At 55.8% G+C, this 22,791-nt stretch overlaps 1 protein-coding gene across 4 annotated transcripts in view; it reads right to left on the bottom strand.

Moving 5' to 3' along the window:
- LOC116948057 (retroviral integration site protein Fli-1 homolog) overlaps positions 1-22,001 on the bottom strand; it is a 53,555-nt gene extending 31,554 nt beyond the window's left edge. For 2 of the 4 annotated variants that reach the window (XM_076071211.1, XM_076071213.1), the window contains exons 1-2: positions 21,678-22,000; positions 4,814-5,106 (exon numbers count right to left, since the gene is read on the bottom strand). In XM_076071211.1, the coding sequence (XP_075927326.1) occupies positions 4,814-5,106; positions 21,678-21,998 (614 nt within the window). In that variant the 5' untranslated portion in view covers positions 21,999-22,000. Of the gene's footprint in view, positions 1-4,813; positions 5,107-20,239; positions 20,865-21,677 lie in introns of those variants that run through there. The other 2 variants (XM_076071212.1, XM_032964361.2) reach the window with 2 other exon arrangements.
- Between the last annotated feature and the right edge of the window lie 790 nt (positions 22,002-22,791).

Below are 22,791 nucleotides of genomic sequence, written 5' to 3'. Positions count from 1 at the left end.
TCGGTGGGAGCTTCCGGCGGGCACATTCTACACATCCCTTGAGCACATTGTGAACCTACTCTGCCATCTCGGGCCAAAAGAAGTCCCACTTCAACGTAGACAACGTTTTCTTCACCCCTAGGTGCATCAATCGCACATGGGCAGCTCTCGTTACTCTACCCCGCAGAGCAGTTGGCACCATGATACAGTACCGTTGTACCTCCATATCCCAGCGCATAAGTAGGATCACGGGGGACATACCCCCTGGACCCTTCCTATCGCTTGGTGCATCAACACGGCACCATAGCTTTAGTAAGGAGGCGTCCTCCGCTTGGAGGCGCCCCCATTCCTCGTGTGCAAGACCAATAGTACTATCGTGCGCCACCCCCGGTATTGGTGGCGGAGCATCCACCGATGCTACCACAGCACCCGGCTCCCCTGCATCCACCTGCTTACAATGGCCGGCGCCCATCAAACATGTGCACTGGCTCTTCGGTGATAACCGTGACAGAGCGTCCGCGTTGCAGTGGCGCAAACCTTTCCTATAGGTGACTTCGAATGAAGATTTCCAACCATCGCGAGAGTTGCCAACAACTCGCGGCGCATAATAAAATAGCGCTGCTCTGTGGGGGACAGCACCCAGCTACTGTAAGCAACCACGCTCTCCACCCAGTTCTCCACCTGTGACAACACGGCGCCGATCACGGTATCACTGGCGTCCGTATCCAATGTAAACGGCAAGGAGAAATCAGGGTATCGAAGGAGGGGTGCGTTCACGAGGCCATCACAGCGCAACAAATGTGACCTCCTTCTCCGTCCCCCACCGAGACCTCTGGCCCTATTCTGTGAGAGCGTGGAGCGGCTTCGTGATTGTCGCAAACCTGGGAACGAAGCTGCGGTAATACCACACTAATCCCACAAAACTGCGGATCTCTCCCACCAACGTGGGGGTCGGCCACTTACGCACGCTAACAATGTGCCCCAGGTATTGAACAGATTTTTGCAAGATTTCTGCGGCATGAATTTCAAATTAGCCGCCCGTATTTTAACAAATACCACACGCAACCACTGCAGATGTTCCTGGAACATGCGGCCAAAGATAATCACATCGTCAAAATAGATCAGTCATGACTCCCATTGGAGCCCCGACAGTACCAACTCCATAAGTTGCTGGAACGTGGCCGGAGCTGAGTGAAGCCCCATCAGAAGCACGTTCAATGGAAACGGCCCTTGCGGTGTCCAGAACGCGGTTTTGGGTTTTGAACTTTCATCCAGGGGCAACTGCCAAAACCCTGACAATATATCCAGGGTGGAGAAAAACCGCGCCCCCGACTTTGCATCCAACGAATCGTCCATCCGTGGGAGCGGATACGCGTCCGCCACAGAGACTTTATTTAATTTCTGAAAGCCCACACAGAACTGCAAACTCCCGTCCTTTTTAACCAGGACAATGGGAGCACCCTACGTACTGGTTGACGGGGAGATTACTACGGTGGCCAACATCTTGTCGATCGCCTGATGAACGTACTCCTTTTCCTTCGGACTAAACCGAAATGAGTTCTGACAAATGGGAGCGGCACCACCCGTATCAATATGGTGACACATCATGGATGCGGCCCACATCGAATTTACCCTTACTTAATACATCGGAGAATTCCCGAAGCAATGCCCGCAACTTGCCCCTCTGCTCCCACGACAAATCCGGATTACCCATGCACAACGGATCCATCCACGAGTGATCCAACACCGCTTCCGATTCAACCGCGGCCACGACTCGAGTGGTTACATCATCCGTCGCGTGGGCCAACACCATACCCGCCCGTATGACCGCGGTATCTAGCCCAGCATTCAATACTTGCAGGAAGGGCTCCTGATCTGCCCTCACTATCGTCTGAGCCCCTATCAAAGTTAACCCACGAACCGCTCTATTCGAAGGGGTTAAAAGAACCCCACCCCCAGTGATTTTCTGGTCGAGCCGCTTCCGCAGCCTCAAGGGTACGAGCATCTATGCACCCGGGGGAACCCTAACAGTTTCATGCACCAGGGCCCAAACCACAGCGTAGCCATACACCACCCAGTAGGGGACTCCAAAAACCTCAACCGATGCCCCGACAGTAACTCCACACAACCCTGGTCAATTCAATTCTGGAGGGGCATCCTGTTTAAAAAATCTGTCTCAATAAACAAAGCACTGCCAACGAACTTGAAACCAACAATATTACCAATCCATGTTGATGCCTCAATTTGTCCCACAATGCCTAAACTTCCGCCATTAGCAGCAACACATGGACTATCTACAGGACTATGGCAACCCACCATCGACGGCAGAGTCCTAAAAACAAACTCGGAAACTATGGTGGTGGATGCCCCCGTATATATGAGCACCCGCACCTCAACACCCTGCACAAATCCACATACCATGGATGATCACGCTCCCGCCATCCTGACACAGTGTGCCAATGCGGTCCATTGCCTGGACCCCCGCGGCCAACCATCATGCACTGAAGCACCATCTTCGTACCCCATATCACTATGAGGGGCGATGGCGTGTGCACCCGACACCGACTGCAATGGGGATGCATGAGGTGGCTGTGTTGGCCGGGTGTGTGATGTATCGGGACCTGCCTTTGGACCCAGAGGAGCAGAGGCCGGCAGGGCGGAGGATGGTGAAGCCGGGAAAAACTGCCCCAAATCAGCGCGGCAGCCCCTGGAGATGTGGCCCGATAGGCCACACCTGAAGCAGGTAACGGGGCCCCGCCATGGCGGAGGCAAGGTCCTCCCCCCCGCTGGTTCAGTCATCGTCCCGCTCTGACTCTCCCCCGCTGTCTCCAACCAGCCGACGCGCAGACCCAAGGAGACTCTCAACATTCCTGGTTGCCCTCTTCTCCCGGAAATCCAGCCCCGGCCGCCACCCCGGCACGTCGTCGCAGGTTACAGTGGGCCTGGATGCATCGGGTTACCTGATTCGAGGACAGGTCGTCCTCCTCTGTGGCCGGCAAAAAATGTTAATTTCCTAAGCCAGCGCCAACAGTTTCTCTTGCACCAAAGAATCCAGTCCCGCCCGCTCCATCCTTGGGTACGCATCCTGGGCCAGCGACAGTAGTGTGCTGAGGAAAACGAGGGGTGTCTCTGTTTCCCCCCGATTCCGCATCACGAATTTCCGCCGTGCGTTGGACGGTGGGTCAAAAATTGCCGCCAACTGGGCATACGCTTGACGCAGCGTCAATCTGTCCGCCTCGGGAATGGAAAGGCTGCGTCGTCCAGCACGGTGGGAAGAATACGTAGTGCCTCTGCATCGCACCACCCCACGAGCTCGCAAGTAGTGGCGAACTGCCGCCGGAAGGGCGCCCAATCACCTCCCGCAGCCGAAAATTATTTGAGAAACGGCAGCCGTTGTGCGAGGGAAGGTGCCCCCGGATGAGCTGTTAAATTCGGCGGGACCTGATTCCTGCCCTTGGTCGGCAGTGATGGTGGAGTTGCCCGCTTGCAGCCCTTCTTCAGCCGGTGGCGGCGCGGAATCGTCGTCCTTTGCCCGCTGCCCCGCCGGGATTGCCACTTCGCAGCCCCCCACCAGGGTCCCGGCTGCTGGGCCTGCCCAGGAACCCTTATCACCCGAGGATATGCCGGTGAGAGCCTTCCTCTTCACGGGTTTCGGCATAGTCTATTTCCCCCCACAAGGATTCGAAAGGAAAAAAAGAAAATTCCTTCCAACCCTACAATATATATAAAAAAAAATTGTTAACACTCCTGACACCAAATGTAGTGTACTAATTCACAGACACGAGTAGGATGTACTCTCTCTTTTATTCCGGCCTTCACAGCCATAGGGGATAACGACATTCCGGGCTGGGATAGCCAACATGCTGCAAGACCCACAGCTTGACGAGCGTGAAGATGACGACGACGATGGCACGACGAGTTCTATTCCAGATCGCAGCAGCCCCGACTGTGAGTCGGAGCTCGCCTTTTATCTTGCCCAGCGTGGCCAGGCTCCGCCCTGGGCCTCGCACCCCTCTGGATCCCCCAGATGGCTCCGTGCCTTGCCCACAGGTCCAACTGGTAGAACGGGCTGCTACCCTTAATTCCTTCTAGATTTGAAGTATTTTATATTTTATACCTACGTGACTTTACCGAAAGAACCAAAGAGTATGGCTCTCTAATTCCAATGTCTACCAATCTCCCCGCGGCACGCGCTAAAGTGACTCATTCAATGTCACTACACGTGCATCGCCTTTTGACGTTCTCTGGTCTGACACTGGTGAGACAATGCCATAAAGAAGGCTGTCTCTGGTGTAGGCCAATTCGTTTCATGTTTGTTTGCATGTTCACCACAAGTACGTTGTGTAGTCCATGCAGACTTGATGCCTTGCAATCAGTGTCTATTTGGGGTCTGAACATCTTAACAGCTGTTTTGTTGCCAGAAAGGGTAAAACCTATTATATATATATTTTTATGACACCTCACGAACGTCATTTACATTATCTGCAGATACGCTCAATGATTGCGCTGCGTGTCATTCAAATAATTGACTTGCAACGAGTCCATCAATGCCATCATTCCACACAGCCGCCGTGCAAAGTGCTCGTCACTGCCGGGATTTAATAGCCCGCCACGGCCACGTGCAGCTGGGCCCCAACCACTCGCTCGGGCCTCCGTGCGAGCCCTTCGCAGCCAGGGGGCCTGCACTGTGGGACCCTGCACACACCCGAGAGGCGGAGGGAGGAGGAGGACGGAGGAGGAAGGAGAGGAGGAAGGAGGAGGGGACGTGCACGCGCTCGCCGCTGGGCTCGTATTTTTGTTCTCGCATCTCGCGATGCGGCAGGCCGCCCGTTACCTGGACGCGACGCCGTTCGCGTGCTCGCACTCGCGCTTGACCGTGACGCGGCCCGCCTGGGCGAGCAGCCATTCGTGCTGCTGGAGCTGCTGCTGCTGGGGCTGGAGCTGCTGCTGCTGGTGCTGGTGATGGGGTTGCTGGTGGTGCTGCTGCTGGTGGGTTGTTTTGGCGGCCGGGTCGTAGTCGGCCCCGGAGGAGGATGAGGACGCGGTCATTTCTGGCGTTTGTGCACGCGCACTCCCAAAGGAAGGGTCGAACAATGGGCTCTCGTCGCTGACGGCAGATAACGCTTCCTGTGGAAACAACAGGAAAGGGCGAGGACAATGGTGGCCCCGGCTGTGATGCTCGAGGTTGTGATTGTGCGCACGGTTAGGGGTGAAGGGGCAGGGACGGGGGGGGGCGCCCCCCACCCACCCCCGCCACTGTGGGAGCAGTGCCCAGAGCCAGTGCCGTAGCAAAGGTAGAATTTCTTTCGCACCGTACGTAGCCAACTGTGAGAATCCGAGGTGCGGGGGAAGGACAACAAACTAAACACAAAAATCAGTTCTAAATAAATTAGTTTTCAATCTGGGTGATCTAAAAGTGCTGAGCGCCAGCGGCTTCCTAATATCAGAAGTTAGGAGCATTCCGGACGCCCGCAGAAGCGTATCCGAAAGCGTGCGATTCGGTGACCGGTTTTGTTCGATGGTTAACCAAAAGCCGCTGCTGCGAACATGACGCGTGTAGATGGATTCTGCTCCTTGACGAGATCACCGAGGTATTGTGACTCATTACCGGCAAGCTCTCTGTGTGTGTAGTGAGTGCGTGTTCGTCGTCAGCCGAACATTCAGGGCGTTGCGACGGTTAATATGGGCTCTGGTTTTAAAAATAAATAATAACTTCAGCCCAAAGGCACACAACGTTGAGCGGTCAGCAGCAAACAGCACTCTCGGAGTTGGAATAAAGAAGAGTGAAGGGAAGAAGTATAACAAGAGCGAACATGTTCATGGCATCCTGATTTGTATAACTATTGATGACAGTTTCACATAATTCACGCACACTTGGGTCAACTGTTGAGAAGTTCAAACAGTTTCTGGAGTCGTCAGATGTTGGTGAGTTATACTTCCAAAAATAGCCATATCTGTAACATCGCGAAACCAGCACGGCAATTGTGACTCAGTGGTCTGAAGGCAACATTCTGACAGAATCAGCAACATTTTTTTAATCACATTAAAGTGGTGGAAATTTCACATTTCTATGGCAGAGAGCAGGCTATCCATAAGGGCAACAACCACTGTTGACCTCTGAGCAGCTGGGCATTGACCCTGTGGCATGGAGAAGGGGAGCGGGTTGTGGGGTGGGAATCCCGGGGTCACAAAAACTCCGCCCACAGAGGGCCCTGGCCCTGCCCCCGCCACGGCATCCCACACCGTCAGTGCCGGGCTCGCTCTGGCGGCGGTCACGACGGAAATTTCCGCCGCCGCAACGGTTTTCCGTGACCCGCCAACTCTCCTCCTGTCACGTGGCCGTAGGATGCCGCCCTCACGGCCTTGCGATGTGGTGATGATGACAATAATAATAATAAAAGTACAGTAATACCCCCATATATACGTCTCCCACCTTTATCGTCGTTTCGCTAATACTTCGTCTCTTGGTTAATGCCACGACCTGATCTTAGAATCAGAATGTGTATTTATATACTGGAGGAATCCGATGAGCTATGAAGCTCTTTTTCACAGATATCCAGTAGGGGCAGGTCTGATGCTTACAACAACAAACAATACAAAAACCCGACAGGAGTGGAAAGTATAGGAAAGGTAAACAACTCAAAAATATACAAACAAAACTACTTTATTTTTTGTATTTTACCAACCCACGCTTACGTCGCTGACAGCATCGTTCGTTCTTTCTCGTTACCCGTCGCTTCTCAGCCTCTCGCCGCCACCACCTACCTCTTCACTTAGCACGCGGGGTCTCACCTCTTCACTTAGCACGTGGGGTCTCACCTCTTCACTTAGCACGTGGGGCTCACCTCTTCACTTAGCACGCGGAGGCTCACCTCTTCACTTAGCACGTGGGGTCTCACCTCTTCACTTAGCACGCGGAGTCTCACCTCTTCACTTAGCACGCGGGGTCTCACCTCTTCACTTAGCACACGGAGTCTCACCTCTTCACTTAGCACGTGGGGTCTCACCTCTTCACTTAGCACGCGGGGTCTCACCTCTTCACTTAGCACGTGGGGTCTCACCTCTTCACTTAGCACGCGGGGTCTCACCTCTTCACTTAGCACGCGGGTCTCACCTCTTCACTTAGCACGCGGAGTCTCACCTCTTCACTTAGCACGCGGGGTCTCACCTCTTCACTTAGCACGCGGGGTCTCACCTCTTCACTTAGCACGCGGGGTCTCACCTCTTCACTTAGCACGTGGGGTCTCACCTCTTCACTTAGCACGCGGGGTCTCACCTCTTCACTTAGCACGCGGGGTCTCACCTCTTCACTTAGCACGCGGGGTCTCACCTCTTCACTTAGCACGTGGGGTCTCACCTCTTCACTTAGCACGCGGGGTCTCACCTCTTCACCCGCCCGATCGCGGTGTGGTCAGCACCTGCGCCCCCCCCCGCCCCCCCCCCCCAGTTCCGAGCACCTCGCGATCCACGAGCCGTGGCATCTCTGTGTGAGTCCTATAGGTCTTTATGAGTGCATGGGTCTCTGTATAAGTCTATAGGTCTCTATGAGTACATGGGTCTCTGTGTGAGTCCTATAGGTCTTTATGAGTGCATGGGTCTCTGTATAAGTCCTATAGGTCTCTATGAGTGCATGGGTCTCTGTATAAGTCTATAGGTCTCTATGAGTACATGGGTCTCTGTGTGAGCCCTATAGGTCTCTATGAGTGCATGGGTCTCTGTGTAAGTCTATAGGTCTCTATGAGTGCATGGGTCTCTGTATAAGTCGTATCGGTCTCTATGAGTGCAAGGATCTCTGTATAAGTCCTATAGGTATCTATGAGTGCATGGGTCTCTGTATAAGTCAATAGGTCTCTATGAGTGCATGGGTCTCTGTGTGAGTCCTATAGGTCTCTATGAGTGCATGGGTCTCTGTGTGAGTCCTATAGATCTCTATGAGTGCATGGGTCTCTGTATAAGTCTATAGGTCTCTATGAGTGCATGGGTCTCTGTTTAAGTCATATAGGTATCTATGAGTGCATGGGTCTCTGTATAAGTCCTATAGGTCTCTATGAGTACATGGGTCTCTGTGTGAGCCCTATAGGTCTCTATGAGTGCATGGGTCTCTGTGTAAGTCTATAGGTCTCTATGAGTGCATGGGTCTCTGTATAAGTCCTATAGGTCTCTATGAGTACATGGGTCTCTGTGTGAGTCCTTTTGGTCTCTATGAGTGCATGGGTCTCTGTATACGTCAATAGGTCTCTATGAGTGCATGGGTCTCTGTGTGAGTCCTATAGGTCTCTATGAGTGCATGGGTCTCTGTGTGAGTCCTATAGATCTCTATGAGTGCATGGGTCTCTGTATAAGTCTATAGGTCTCTATGAGTGCATGGGTCTCTGTATAAGTCATATAGGTATCTATGAGTGCATGGGTCTCTGTATAAGTCCTATAGGTCTTTATGAGTGCATGGGTCTCTGTATATGTCTATAGGTCTCTATGAGTGCATGGGTCTCTGTATAAGTCATATAGGTCTCTATGAGTGCATGGGTCTCTGTATAAGTCCTATAGGTCTCTATGAGTGCATGGGTCTCTGTTTAAGTCTATAGGTCTCTATGAGTGCATGGGTCCCTGTGTGAGTCCTATAGGTCTCTATGAGTGCATGGGTCTCTGTATAAGTTAATCGGTCTCTATGAGTGCATGGGTCTCTGTATAAGTCCTATAGGTCTCTATGAGTGCATGGGACTGTATAAGTCCTATAGGTATCTAAGAGTGCATGGGTCTCTGTATAAGTCCTATACGTCTCTATGAGTGCATGGGTCTCTGTTTAAGTATATAGGTCTCTGAGTCTGAGTGTCTGTGTGAGTCTATGCGTTTCTGTGTGAACCTAATGGTCTCTGTGTGAGTCTGTGGATCTCTGTGTGAGTCTATGGGTCTTCATGTGAGTCTATATTTCTCTTTGTGAGCCAACGGGTCTTTGTGTAAGTCAGCGAGTCTTTGTGTGAGTCTCTGGGTCTTTGTGTGAGTCTGTGGGGTTTTGTGGGAGTCTACGGGTCTCTACGTGAGTTTATGGGTGTCTTTGTGAGTCAGTGGGTCTCTGTGTGAGTATATGGGTTTTTGTGTGAGTCTACGGGTCTCTACGTGAGTTTATGGGTCTCTGTGTGAGTCAGTGGGTCTCTGTGTAAGTATATGGGTCTTTGTGTAAGTCAGTGGGTCTCTATGTCAGTCAGTGGGTCTCTATGTGAGTCAGTGGGTCTCTATAACGTTAGACGAATGTGTGATGCTCATGTCCGTATTGTGGGAATTGAGGTATCTCGACTGCACGCTTCCCTTGAGAAGTGAAGAGAGACCGGGTTTAATTTCTCACTCCATATTTTCCGGAATGCTGAGAGGCTGCCTTGGGGTCGGGATTATCGGCGTAAGGCACTACAACTATACTGCACGGCACGCCTGCCCACAACAATGCTATGCACATATTTACAAACATTCCGCACAACCCTTGCCTTCCTTGCAAGTCAGTCCCTGCACATAATATAAAACAATATGTTTACGCATCCCATCAACCGCACGGCCTTGTGGGAGTGAGTGCATAATTCCAACAGCAGCGGTTCACACACAAGCACACCTTGGGCCGGTTTTGACATTCAGAGTCTCATCAGCAGGGATAGGCTTTTGCTCGAAACCAAACGTTGCAAACACTCGATGCGTGGACTCGACGCGGGTTGCCTCCACCGCTTGTATCGCGAGGACACGGTCAGGCGAAGAGGCGGCTGTGGCGCGTGCCGAGAATTCTAGACCACTGCCGGAGCACCGTTCCCGATTGGGCTGCTCCGGCTGACGTGGCAATGGAGAGGCTGGAGATGGTCTCGGCGAGGCCCTGCTGCGGAATGAACCCGCAGTGGCAACGGAGAGGCTTGGGTTGGTCTCGACGGAGCCCTGCAGCGGAATGTTTGGATGCCTGCCGTCCCGAGTAATTCGGCATGAGTCAGAAAAGTAGAAATGAAAACAACGGCGTTCTCGTGAGTAATGCTCAAATTCCACCACATCGGTTGGATCGCTCCTGGATTCAGCGTTGACTTTGGGTTAGGCCATATAATGAATACCCTCTACCACCCGACATGGGCGAATATCGTAACAACCGAGCGTGGCAACTGCGGGGGCAGGGCGGGGGGTGACACATCTGTGAGAGAACGGCGACTCGCCTCGCTCTGAAATTCCCATCCCCAAACGTTGCTGTTAAATAGTTCCCGATGTGTCACCCAGGTCGCGCGTACATTGGGAGTGATGCTACTGCACGTGTCTCCTGGTTTCATTTAATCTCCAGTGTGCGACTGTGGTCATCCAGAACAGACCGGACAACGTATAATGACGCAATGTCCGCTCCACAAATACGAAGGAGACATCACAGCGGTGATGATACACCACTCCGCTAGGGCTCCTGACGCGGTTGTCTGCTGGCTTGACCACCTGAATGTGAAATTGTAGAATATTTCATCTCCTGATTTTGATAAAAGCAACGCACATATTGGGGGGGGGGGGGGGGGTGTCCGGATACCCACGATGCCAATTGTCATATTGGGAGAGCCAGGTCACGCTTGCAGGTGACACTCGTCCTGATCTCTTGAGCTCTCTCTCACCTCGTGAAACTAAACACTGCAGACTGCAGTTGGACCCCGAGTCCAGGGGTCAGCAACCTGCGGCTCCGGAGCCGCATGCGGCGGCTCTTTAAGGACTGTTTCGTGACGTCATTTATTAAGGACCCACCATCTCGTGTTCACCACACAGTGCATTGCGGCTCTTGAAATAATGAGGGTTTTTTTTCCGAAATTGGAAAAAAAACCTCTCCTTGTTATTGTGGTTGCCGACCCCTGCCCTAGGGCCTGGAGTCGGTCAGTTTAACTCGTAGGCTAGAGTCGGCGTCTGCTGCCCCTCTTTTCGCGAGTGTCTGCCACCGCGTCCCTCTGTACGCTACGTGGGAGATGGAGGAGGAGCAAGTTCACGTAAAGAGTGATGTTTGCCGAGGCGGTTGCGATCGTGTAGGATGGATTGTGTCGACAGGGTACCACGGTGGCGAGATGTTAACGACCTCGCCTGGCACCTCCACATTTAGAATCAATATCACGCGTTTAGACTATTGGGCTGCAATACATTTCCACGTGATAAGCGACTTCGCTGAGCTATCATTTGTGATAGCCAGGTCGCTTATGAAAAAGAGCTACATAGCTCAGTGGGCCTCACCTGGGTAAAATACCAAAAATAGTTTATAGTTTACACTGCATACCGTGGACAGACCGCAGCGGTGGCGCCCCGGTGGGCAGCGAGAGAAGGGCACCGAGGGAGGGCAGCGAGAGAAGACAGCGAGAGAGGACAGCGAGAGAGAGGTTCCCAGAGAGGGCAGCGAGAGACGACAGCGAGAGAGGGCAGCGAGAGAGGACAGCGAGAGAGAGGTTCCCAGAGAGGGCAGCGAGAGACGACAGCGAGAGAGGACAGCGAGAGAAGACAGCGAGAGAGAGGTTCCCAGAGAGGGCAGCGAGAGACGACAGCGAGAGAGGGCAGCGAGAGAAGACAGCGAGAGAGGACAGCGAGAGAGAGGTTCCCAGAGAGGGCAGCGAGAGAGGGCAGAGAGAAAGAGGCAGCGATAAAGGGTAGCGAGAGAGGGCAGCGAGAGAGAGGTTCCCAGAGAGGGCAGCGAGAGAGGGCAGAGAGAGAGAGAGGCAGCGATAAAGGGTAGCGAGAGAGGGCAGCGAGAGAGGGGAGCGAGAGAGGGCAGCTTAAATTTGATCTCCCGGCCGGCAAAGTGACATTATAAACAACGGGCAGCGGGACCTCTATGTTGTGGTGGGCACCAGCGTGGGTACTCCCTCCTCTTCCATGCAGCGTTGGTTTCATAGCAAGCGACGCTGTGCACAGGTCTCGACATTCAGTGTCTCATCAGCTTGCTTTACTTTACAAGACAATTCGCCACCGTAACGCGCGCACGCGCGACAACAATAAGCTAAACTTTTTTTAATTTTACCAGGTAAGGCCGACTGACCTGTATGGGTCTTTTTCAGAAGCGACCTCACAACAAACGATAGCTCAACGAAGTGGATTATCACGTGGACATGTATAGCAGTAGCCAAATACTTTAAACGCGTGATGTTCATTCTAAATGTGTAGGGAAAACCCGGAGGACCCGCAGAAAAAAAATCCACGCCACCACGGGAAGAGAGAGAGAGACACGCAAATTCCAAATATACAACAGGGTCGTAATCGAAGCCACGACCTGTATACCAGGCGAGGTAGTTAACATCTCGCCACCGCGGCGCCCTAGACGGTGACCGTACTCCGATGGGATGTCCCGAGACGTCTGGATCGGCGTGGAAGTGCAGCAACGTGGATGACCTTTTGCCAGCAGAGGCGTCAGCGAGCAATTGCAGGGCTGCGCCTCTAACTCTTGTTATTGGCCACTGCCAAACGCAGTTTCACGAAACAATGAGCAGAGAGCAAATCACGGAGCAGTGCAGATTGGGGGCCCCTAATATCGTGTGGGGAATGGGGGGGGGGGGGTGACGCGTGGGGGGGGGGGGCAGGGTGAGGGGCAGGGTGCGCCCTAGACGGGAAGTTTGCACCGCGGCCGGAAATCTGCGAGCCCCGATAGCGACTGCGGTGTCGCGGCCAAGCAACGTCAATCGCACCCCCATCCCTCCCTACCCACCACCCACCCCCAGCACTGCCACCAAAACAACGAGATCCGTGCTCCGTTCGTTGCGCGATGTTCGACCTCGCCCTGTGGAGCTCTGCGGGACGAGCCCCGCTCCTTCTTCTTCGAGTCGCCTTCTCTCGAGGTCGCCCGCAACCGCGGCTGAGATCGAGTGGGCCCGACCCGGCACCACTCCCTCCACCGGCTGCCCACGCAGTCTCCCAGCAAAGTCAAGATCGCGCTCACCCTCTTTAATATCCGCCACGGACTCTCTCCTGCCTGCCTCTCCCATCTCGCTCTACTCCCCTACACGCACTCTCCACTCCAGTAACCAAGGGCTCTCTATAGAAGCCCCGATTTCACCTTCGGCCAGTGGGAGGTCGCTCACTCTCCTCTGCTGCTCCGCAATGCGAAACCCCCTTCCCCCTGCCATCCGTGCTGTCGACTCCCTGCCTGCCACTGTTCAAGCTCAAGACCTTTCCTCGCCTGTCACCTGGGGTCCGACTGCCCCTGCAAGCAAACCGCAGCCATGCCCCCAGCCTCCCTCTCCCCTGCTCTCTCTCTCTGCAAGGCCCCTTAAGAGACCGCGGGGCCGAGTCGCGCTGCGCACCCGGGTAGCGAGCCAGGAGGCCGCCCTCCCGTAAGCCCCGCGCCACACTTAGCGGGCAGCGTGGCCGCACTGCGCTCCGAGGTGCCCCGCCACGGAGCCGCAGGTCCAGCGGCGCGCGGTCCGCGTGGGACTGAGCCCCGCTTGCAGTCCCCGAAGATCAGAGAGAGGCTGCCTGGTGGGGTCCGAACTTGAGAGGGTTTAGCGGCAGCAGCGGCGGTGGTGGTGCAGGTTTTAGTGTCGGTATCATTATAGCCCGAACACGACATTCCTAACCGCCACCCCCACCACCTTCGCCGTGCTGGAGCGGAGAGAGGACATCACCTCCTGGGGAAGCTGCCTCAGGTTGGCCAAATTCCCGGAGTCGAGCGGCAGCGCTGATCCACTCCGCACGTTGCCCACCAGAGTAAAGTGCCCACGCGTTACCCCACCGCACGCGGCCTGTGGTGCGCATTAACTCGTCCCCTGGAGTACAAGCGCAGTGCGCTGACCATTACACAGCATGGGTGGGTTAATCCAGGGGTTGTCAACTTTTTGGAGGCTGTGACCCCCCCCCACCACCAGTGAAGACCACCGATACCAGATAAAGCTCACTGATCTGTATGGATCTTTTTCAGAAGCGACCTGGCCACAAACGATAGCTCAACAAAGTGACTTATCCCGTGGAAATTTATAGCAGCCAAATACTGAGAACATGTTTCCAAATGTGGAGGGAAAAACCGCAGGACGCAGCCACAACAGGTGTCAGGGTCGGGATCTAACCCACGACCTCCTGTATACCAGGCGAGGTAGTTAACATATCCTAGGCCAACCCGCCTCCACACCTCAACCTCCTCGCCTTGCCCCTCCACCCCGCCCACTAAGTTACCAAGGTCACAACAAGAAAGATCGCATGTCCACTCCTCCAGTAACCGCAATGTAAGTAAAGCATTCGTTTCAAGATCTGTGCCCGCGTGGTTTTGTCGCCGAAACGTGGCGCTTCAGGTTCACGGCGCGCCATAACGGGGTCTCGTGAACCCGCGACAGAACGAACGGTAAATTATGATTTGTGGATCGTAAAAGTCAATATTAGGCCGCCCATTGACGCTGATTGGCTTCCCTGCACATGAACATAATGTATCATCCATTCTGTCGCGGGTTCATTCTCTCCTGCTACAGCGGGCATGAGAAATGTCTCTTGCACGGCGTTGTCGTGCGCGGTGGCGGTAGCGTCCGTGTTGCGCCCCCACACGGAGCGGGGGAGTCGTCTGGCTCCGTGTCGTCTGGCTCCGAGTCGCCTGGCTCCGAGTCGTCTGGCTCCGAGTCGTCTGGCTCCGAGTCGTCTGGCTCCGAGTCGTCTGGCTCCGTGTCTTTGCGCAGCGACATTCACGGAGGCGTTCGTGGGGAACGGCGCGCAGCTGGCGTCAGTGTTGCTCACTCGATACCTCTCCGTTCTCGTTAAGGAGCATTAACCATCGTGACGCCAACTCGGACCATTCTCACAGCAGCAGCAGCAGCTCGCCATCGAACAAAGACGGACGCCACACCGTGCGCTTTCAGATGCGCTCTTTCGATATTCGGAAGCCATCGGATGCACTTTTAAATTATCTAAATTGACAAATTAATTTCTTTAGAACTGCTTTTTGTGTTTAGTTTGTTGTCCTTCCCCAGCACCTCCAATTAGCACGGTTGGCTACGTACGGTGCGAAAGACGTTCAACAGACACAACATACGCCAGTCGCCAGCGCGTCCAGGGAACTCCACAGCGCAGCAGAGCTCGCCGTGTGGAGGCACTCCGCGCCGATCCTAAATCCTCCCTCCAGCCACTCTCGCCACGGGGATCCTCGCCCATTCACACCACAACGCCAGGCGGTCGGCGGCAAACAGCACCGTTGAAGGTGTATTCGACACGAGCTAACAGGTCACTTGAATTGGCTAAGGTTGTTGTTGTGAGAGCTCGCGAAAGAAGACGATGATGGGAGGAGGAGGAAGAGGGGATTCCAAATTGGAACGATGAGAGGGAAGAAGCGGATATGGTGTGTTGTGTGCTCTGTTAGTGTGGTGAGTGAGTGGGTGAGTGAGTGAGTTGGTGAGTGAGTAGGTGGGTAAGTGAGTGAGTGAGTTGGTGAGTGAGTAGGTGAGTGAGTGAGTGAGTTGGTGAGTGAGTAGGTGGGTGAGTGAGTGAGTGGGTGAGTGAGTAGGTGGGTGAGTGAGTGAGTAGGTGAGTGAGTAGGTGGGTGAGTGAGTGAGTAGGTGAGTGAGTAGGTGGGTGAGTGAGTGAATGGGTGAGTGGGTGGGTGGGTGAGTGAGTGGGTGAGTCGGTGGGTTAGTGATATAGTGGGTGAGTGTTTGAGTTGGTGGGTGAGGGAGTGAGTGGGTGAGTGAGTAGGTGGGTGAGTGAGTGAGTGAATGAGTGAGTGGGTGTGTGGATGGGTGAATGAGTGAGTGAGTGGGTGAGGGGGTGAGGAGGTGGGAGAGTGAGTGGGTGAATGAGTGAGTGGATGGGTGAATGAGTGAGTGGATGGGTGAATAAGTGAGTGAGTGGGTGAGGGGGTGAGGAGGTGTGTGTTGTTATGGCATTTCGTGTTGCGTGTTGTGCATCGTGCACTGCACGGGAATTGAATCGAGTTCAATTCCCGCTCAGTACCCAATAACAGTGGCGAATATCTGAGCCGGTCCTGGGTCACCTCTTGGTTGACTCAGCCTTAAATGAGAAGCTGGTGCCGTGTTTCAACACGGCACAGGACGTGGCATTCCCCGCCGACCTCGTGTCATGTGCCCTGCCGGCCTTGTTGGGTGCGTGCAAACAGCACTTACCCCAACAGCCTACGACGGCTATACGGGGGAACTTTGTCTTATCGTCGCGAGCGGCAGCGTGGGGATTGAGCTCAGTGTGGATGAGAGAGGGAGCTGCCTGGTGGACCGATTCCTCGGCATGTGCGGCAGATGAGGAAGAACCGGAGGGGTCAGCGTTTGACCGGCAATGACCGTGACAACAACAACAATCTATATAGTCACAGTAATAATCATCATCATCACCATATTCTCTGCAGGTGAAGACTTTAGTACATTTCGATTTAAAGCTTTCGTGACTGCAATGATTCATCTTCTTTGGTTCTTTCGGTAAAGTCACGTAGAATGAGAATAAAATAATAAATTGATAAAATAGAATAACACAATAATATTCTCACGACGTTTCGGCCACAACACAAGCGGTCTTCATCAGGTGAAGGACGAGACTCCAGCGCTGTCCTACCAGACAGTCTCGTCCCTTCACCTGATGAAGGCCGCTTGTGTTGTGGCCGAAACGTCGTGAGAATATTATTGTGTTATTTTATTTTATCAATTTATTATTTTATTCTCATTCTACGTGACTTTACCGAAAGAACCAAAGCAGACTTTAGTACACTTCACTGTCACCGGCCTCTGCAGACAAAGTTTCCCAGCAGCCTTAGTTTACGCGGGTCGACTCTAAGACCGGCTTCGACTTTTCGAATCTTCATCAGCGGAGTCAGGCCAGCTTAGCAGCTGCCGTTGCATTGCCAGATGACCATAATCGTCATCAGCCATGGTCAATCCACTGCTAGACGAAGGCCTCTCCAAGCCGCCGCACCTCCGACTAGCACGGTTGGCGACGTACGGTGCGAAAGAAATTCAAGACAGTACATACATCGATCCTGCGATGTAACAATCCATCCAGCACCCTGCACGTGAACCGATTTAATCGCTCCATCTCCACGTCTGTCTCCCTCCTCTCGGCTGCCACTCCGCTCTGACTCTCGACCACAGGCGGTGTTTGTGACGTCACGGAGGATCCCCGCTAAACGCAAGAGTGAACGCACGAGGAACTAAAGCGCCTCTCGGATTGAACGAATAACAACACAGGCACGCATGCTAATCCACTGCTGGATGAATGTCTCTCCCCCCCCCCCCCAAGACCAACACCGAGTGGGGTGGCCCTCATCCCAGAGTGCAAAGAGGGCCATTACCCGAACCGTCGGCTGTTATATATATTTTACTTTTTAGGGCAGCGGTGTTAACAAACATCCGGGTCAATGAAGGGCAGGGAGCGGCCCGATATCACTCGCCACAGACGTTGGCCGTGATCGCGAATCGAACTCAGACGGGTTCGGAGCGCACGCAGCACGCCACTTTAGGCGCCGTGGTGATTCACCTGCGGATGACTTTCCGAGTGTGAGTGTGAAATAAATTACAGATTGCTTGTTACGTGAAATCATCATAATAATAATGACAATGATGTGTGGGGTTAGTGTGGGCGGTGTCGTGGTCCGTGGAGATTGCATCTCCGGTCTAAAAAAAGATTCTGGTGCTGATCTTTCGCCATCGCTGAGGAGGAACCGTGGATACGTGGCAGTGAGAAGGCAGCAGCAGCAAGCCAGGCAGTGAGAAGTCGGCGCTACCAACAATTGCCCAAGTTCTGCTGTCCTCTATGTTAAGATGTTTTCAGACAATCAAGGCGTGTTTACAGACGGAGAAGGAGGAGGAAACCGGAGGACCCACGAGAGATCCCCGCGTGTTAGGGCTGACAGCAACACTCAATACCCGCACTGATTGTTGGGGCTGGCGGGGGGAGGGAATCGGCAGTCACGTGGGGGGGGGGGGGGGGGGGGGAATTCACGCAGCAGAGAGGCCGGTAGCAGCAGTCATGGGTGGAGCAGCAGCAGCAGGAGTCGTCCTGCTGCTGCTGCTAGCGCACTCCACGGTACCGACAGCCCCCAAAACACATTCGCCAATAACCCGGCCCCCAATGAGGAGCCTCCCCCCCCCCCCCCGGAGAGCAAGAGGCACCTCAAACCTGTGCACGGTGCTGGTAAAGTTATGCACAGATCCGGTCGCTCACACAGACACGCAGTTACAGGACCACGAGACGCTTTGGTTCTATATTGAACTTCTTTCGCACAGTACGTAGCCAACCGTGCTAATCGGAGGTGCGGGAAAGGTGCAGGGAGAAGAGTGCATCTTAGAATGCGGGCGCTGCGGGCAATTGGCCGTTCTGCATTGGCACAGAAATCCATATCTCTGCTCGCAAGAATGGCCCGTTGCCCGAAACGTCGCTTAGTATGTACTGTGCGTGTTCTTCACTCGGGCAGTGTAGGGGAGACGCGTGGTGGTGTTTGTTGTTGTTCCGCGTCGCTCTCGCACTGTGGCCGTGACTCTCACACGGAGACTCGCTCTTGGTCGTGAGCTCGGAATGATCTTTAACGTCCAGGGAGCGCTTTGGTGATTCCCGCATGAAGCCGCACGGTGAACCCGGCCGGGAACTGCCACGGCGGCGGGGAACGGTTCGATTCCATCTCCCGGCACGGCAGTGTGAAACACCCTGTCCCCTCCCCTGCCACCGCCTCTGTCCACCCAGGAGCTGCACAAATGGGTTCATCACCACTACGAAGCCGATTGGCACGTCACGTGTTACGGTGGGGGTAAAGTGTGGGCAACTCCCAGCCCCCTACCACCAACGCGTCTGGTCCGGCGTGGAAGAGCAAATTCCATCCTAGGCCTCCGTCTCGCGGAAGGCCCCCTTCGCTCCAGCAGCGGAGTGAGTGAGCACTTGCAAGGCTGCGCCTTTGCCTGCTTCTCAATGTGCGGCTCGCGCCCTTGGGCGATGTCGCGCTCGGGTCACAAGGGTAGAGGGCTGCGTGCTGAGATCGCAAAGTAAAGCGGTGACGGTTCAGGGGTCTCAGGCGGCGGAGCGGCCCGGCTGAGTAGTGCCCACGGTGCGTGATTGGCGCTCACATGGCCATGGGAGTATAGGAGACAGTGATAGAGGGGACAGTTATGTAGGGGACAGTTATATAGGAGACAGTTATATAGGGGACAGTTATATGAGATTACTATTGATAGGCGTACCTTGTACTCGAGTGGAAGTACCTTACGTCGCATTGGGGAAATCTCGAGTGGTGAATGAGTCCCTGGGCATGAGAAGTCACGGCAACACCCCGGGTGGACCAGCGCATGACAGCCAAGCAGAGTCACGCGCCCTCTCTGTGACACGGATCGGCGGTGCGCGGGACGCGTATTGGGCACGCGGTGCTCGGTACGGGTGCCCAGTGCCCCGGGCTGTTTACTGGAGGAGTCGCAGAGACGGCGACCGCGCTCCTCGTGTGTCCCTACCGGGGGTCCCACGGGGGTCCCACGGGGGTCCCACGGGGGTCCCACGGGCTCTCACGCTCATCTCTGCCTGCAACCCTGCCCCCTGCTCTTCGCGAGTCCACAGCCGCGAGACTCGCAATGGCGCTCACGGCTCAGTTGTTCAACTGCACGGGGAGGAGGGCGCCTCACCCCAGGCACAGTCCGCACGGAGTAGCGCGCTTCGCGCACTCACGGAGCGCGCTAACGGCCCACGCGAGCTCACAACCACTGCGGGCTGACGCCGCGCGCTGGCACCGCGCGCTAACACCCTCCGTCGTTGAACGCCGCGCGCGTACAGCCCACACGAGCTCACATCCTGCGCGCGCTATAGCCTTCAGCAAGCGGACTAACTCCGCGTACGAACGCTGTCCCCCGGGGACGGACAGGGGCTGCTGGTGACGCCAGCGAGGAGCGGCAGCGTGTCGCACTCACGGCGCGCGGGACCCCTTCTCTCCTATGCCCCCCACCCCTGGGGTCCCGCGCGGCGTCGTCGCCACCCCCCCCCCCCCGCACCCCGGCACCGTACTCGGCGTGACCCGAGTCCCGTCGGGAGTTCTGAGCGCGACCCTCGCGTCGTGCGTAGCGACTTCCACGAGAGATCGCGCGACCGTGGCGCGCTCGGCGTCATGCGCCTTTGCGCGGGGTGCGGCGCTCTCTCGCTCTCCCCTCTGACGTTCTCCCCTCTGACGCTCTCCCCTCGCTTCGCCGCTGCACCGCATTCCGGCGCCTCGACCGGGGCCCCGCAGCCCGGCAGCCACACGCAGTTGCGGAGGAAAAGGAAATTTAGCGGCGAAGGAGGAGGAGTGGGAAATGGGAATCATCGGCGCGTCGCCTCCTCCGGCGCCCCGCGCGCGCGCGGCGCATCTCACCTTCACCGGGGTGTCCATCCTCTCCTCCTCGCGCTCCTCCTCCTCCTCACGGGCGCCGCATAGGAGCTCGCCCCTTACCTAATTAGCCCGCAATTGTTGGCGACGACAAATGTAACCGGATGAATTTTCTCTCGTTTTGGGAAGTGAGGTCACGCGTCTTGGAGGAATCCCTTCCTATTGGCTGCCGACGCGTGGCTCGGCGCGAACCCAGCCCGCAGCCGCGCCCGGCCCTGGGGACACGGCGCTCTGGCACCACCCGGCAACACCCAGCAGAGTCCAGCCTCGCAGCAGCGAGACACCCACACGCCGAACCACCCAGCAGCAGCGTGCACAGCACCTGGCACCCAGCCCCACCGAGAGAGCCAACCTCACAGCACCCCGCACCACTCCAGCCTCACAGCATCCAGACCCCACAGACCCAATCACCAAACTCCCAGCACTCAGCACCCTGCGCCAACATCACCCAAAACCCAGCACCCCAAGACATCCCTCGACGCCGGTGCCCACTCGCCCAGTGGCACCCAGCCGGGCAACAACGCGCCGGGTTCACAGGGCGGGTGGGGGTCCCAGTGAGCGATCAGCCCGAGCCTCCGCCAGTTCCATATCCAACCCCGACTCGAACTCCACGCAGAGCGCGCAGCAGTGCGGTCACACACGTGGCGCGCGCGGGCGATGCCGCGAGATAGCGCAAGCAGCAGCAGGATCATCGTCAGTAGCAGCAGGATCAGTTCACAAAGTGCCCAGCACACTTATCAGAGGGACCGGGCGCGCTGTGGAGGGAGAGAGAGGAGTGACCTCGCGTGCGCATGAAAGAGCGCGAGGAGCGAGTTGCGAGGTCGTGGTGAGCGCTGCGCCCCGGGGAAAACGCAGCAGAAGCAGCGGCAACAGCGGCGTCGCCCTCCGCCACAACGGCGCGCGGTGCTCGGATCGGGTCATTCTCTCTGCGCGCACATCGCGAACGACATCGCGGCGACCGTCAAGCGAAGTGAGCGGAGCTGGGGCAGCGCGCGCGTCACGGCTACACGGGGCGACGCCGGTCAACAAATGGCAACGGAGCGGCAGCCACAAAAGCGAACGCGTTCCTGGAGTTCCACAAACGTGGAGACGGAGCGAGGAAATCTGTTCGTGGGCGCAGATACCACCGGGTGGATTGATTTCACCGTAGGGTCGCAAGAGGTGGCGGCTACGGCTTGGGAGAGGCCTTCATCCAGCAGTGGAGCTGTGATGATTATTGCCCACGTCACAGCGTGGGTGTTCATGTGAAATTCGCCTGGGTGAGGAGCGCCTGGTTGAGGCGACTTTGCAGACTGCAGTCTGCGTGCAGCGGAGTCACATCTTCCAGACGTCATTACCAAAAAAGTCTCCGTTGTTGATGTTGTTGATGTCGTCGTTGGTTTAAACTAAAAAAAACACACCCCGATGTGCGTCAAGTCCTTACCCGGTGAGCGGCGCGAACAATCGCAGTTGGTCGAGATGTGGAGCGCGCTCCCTGGCCAAGGTGGCAGGGAGCAGGGAGAGAGGGTGGGGGGGGGGGGTGATGATTGTGTCCCGGGGACTCCCGCACGCAGACTCCGGGGCTGGAGCTCTCCGCGCCGCCTGCGCGCCTCCTCAGCTCGCAGCAGCAGCAGCTGCTGCCTGCCAGCTCTTGGCAAGCGGCTGCACGGGACTGCGTTGTTATTATTACAGCCATATTAGTCTGGGACCACTCTTGAGATCGCGTCTCAAACGTGATCAGACGGTTGCGAGGGCGTTTAATCATTCCTGGGGCGCTCGCCCGCCAGCCCGCCCGCCCACCCACTCGCCTCTCGGTATTTCTCCGGGTCTGTGTGTATGTCTGCTTCTACGCGTGGGTATACGCGTGTGTGTGTGTATGTGTGCGTGTGTGTGTATGTGTGTATATGTGTGCGTGTGTGTATGTGTGCGTGTGTGTGCCGCACAGACGGGGAACATATCTGGAAGCTGCTGAACGAATTCCGCCGTCTGTGTTTTGCTATCCCAGCCCTGACCCGGCGCGCTGTCTGGCAATAATTCGCATCAAGTGCTGCGCAACACAACCACGTGTGGAGGCACCGCGGCGCGCGGGGAGAGGAAACGCGTTTGAGATGTCACACCGCCTCCCTTGGCTCTATCCACTGCTGGATGAAGGCCGCCTCCCCAAATCCTGCGATGCGCGAATTCTAGCTGCCGCACCACGGACTGATTTCATTGCTCCGTCTCCTCGATGGGGGTTGTGCTCTCGGACGCGTTCCGTTCCTCGACTGCCGCTCCGTGACAGTTTTTGACCATCGGCCAATCGTCCCCGTGTAGCCGTGACGCCTCCTGCCCAACTCCCCCTCACTCTCCGTGACAGTCAAGGATGATGACCGCGTTCTCTCTAATCCGTGTGCTCCTCTCTCGCTGTCTATCAGTGCGAGCATCCCAGGCGTGCGGTGTCTCCACGCTTCTTTGCGGCCCTTTCACTCTGCGCTCTCCAGTCGCAGTGATCCCGTGCCTCGCGAGAGCACGCGGCACGCACTGTTGTGATACCTTTCATCGACAATCATACTTACCAT

Source organism: Petromyzon marinus, chromosome 32 (genome assembly GCF_048934315.1).
Source record: "Petromyzon marinus isolate PM22_M1 ecotype Great Lakes invasive population chromosome 32, UKy_Petmar_22M1.pri1.0, whole genome shotgun sequence".
Taxonomy (NCBI): domain Eukaryota; kingdom Metazoa; phylum Chordata; class Hyperoartia; order Petromyzontiformes; family Petromyzontidae; genus Petromyzon; species Petromyzon marinus.
Note: the sequence above shows the minus strand (reverse complement) of the source record. Positions and strands in the feature narration are given on the sequence as shown.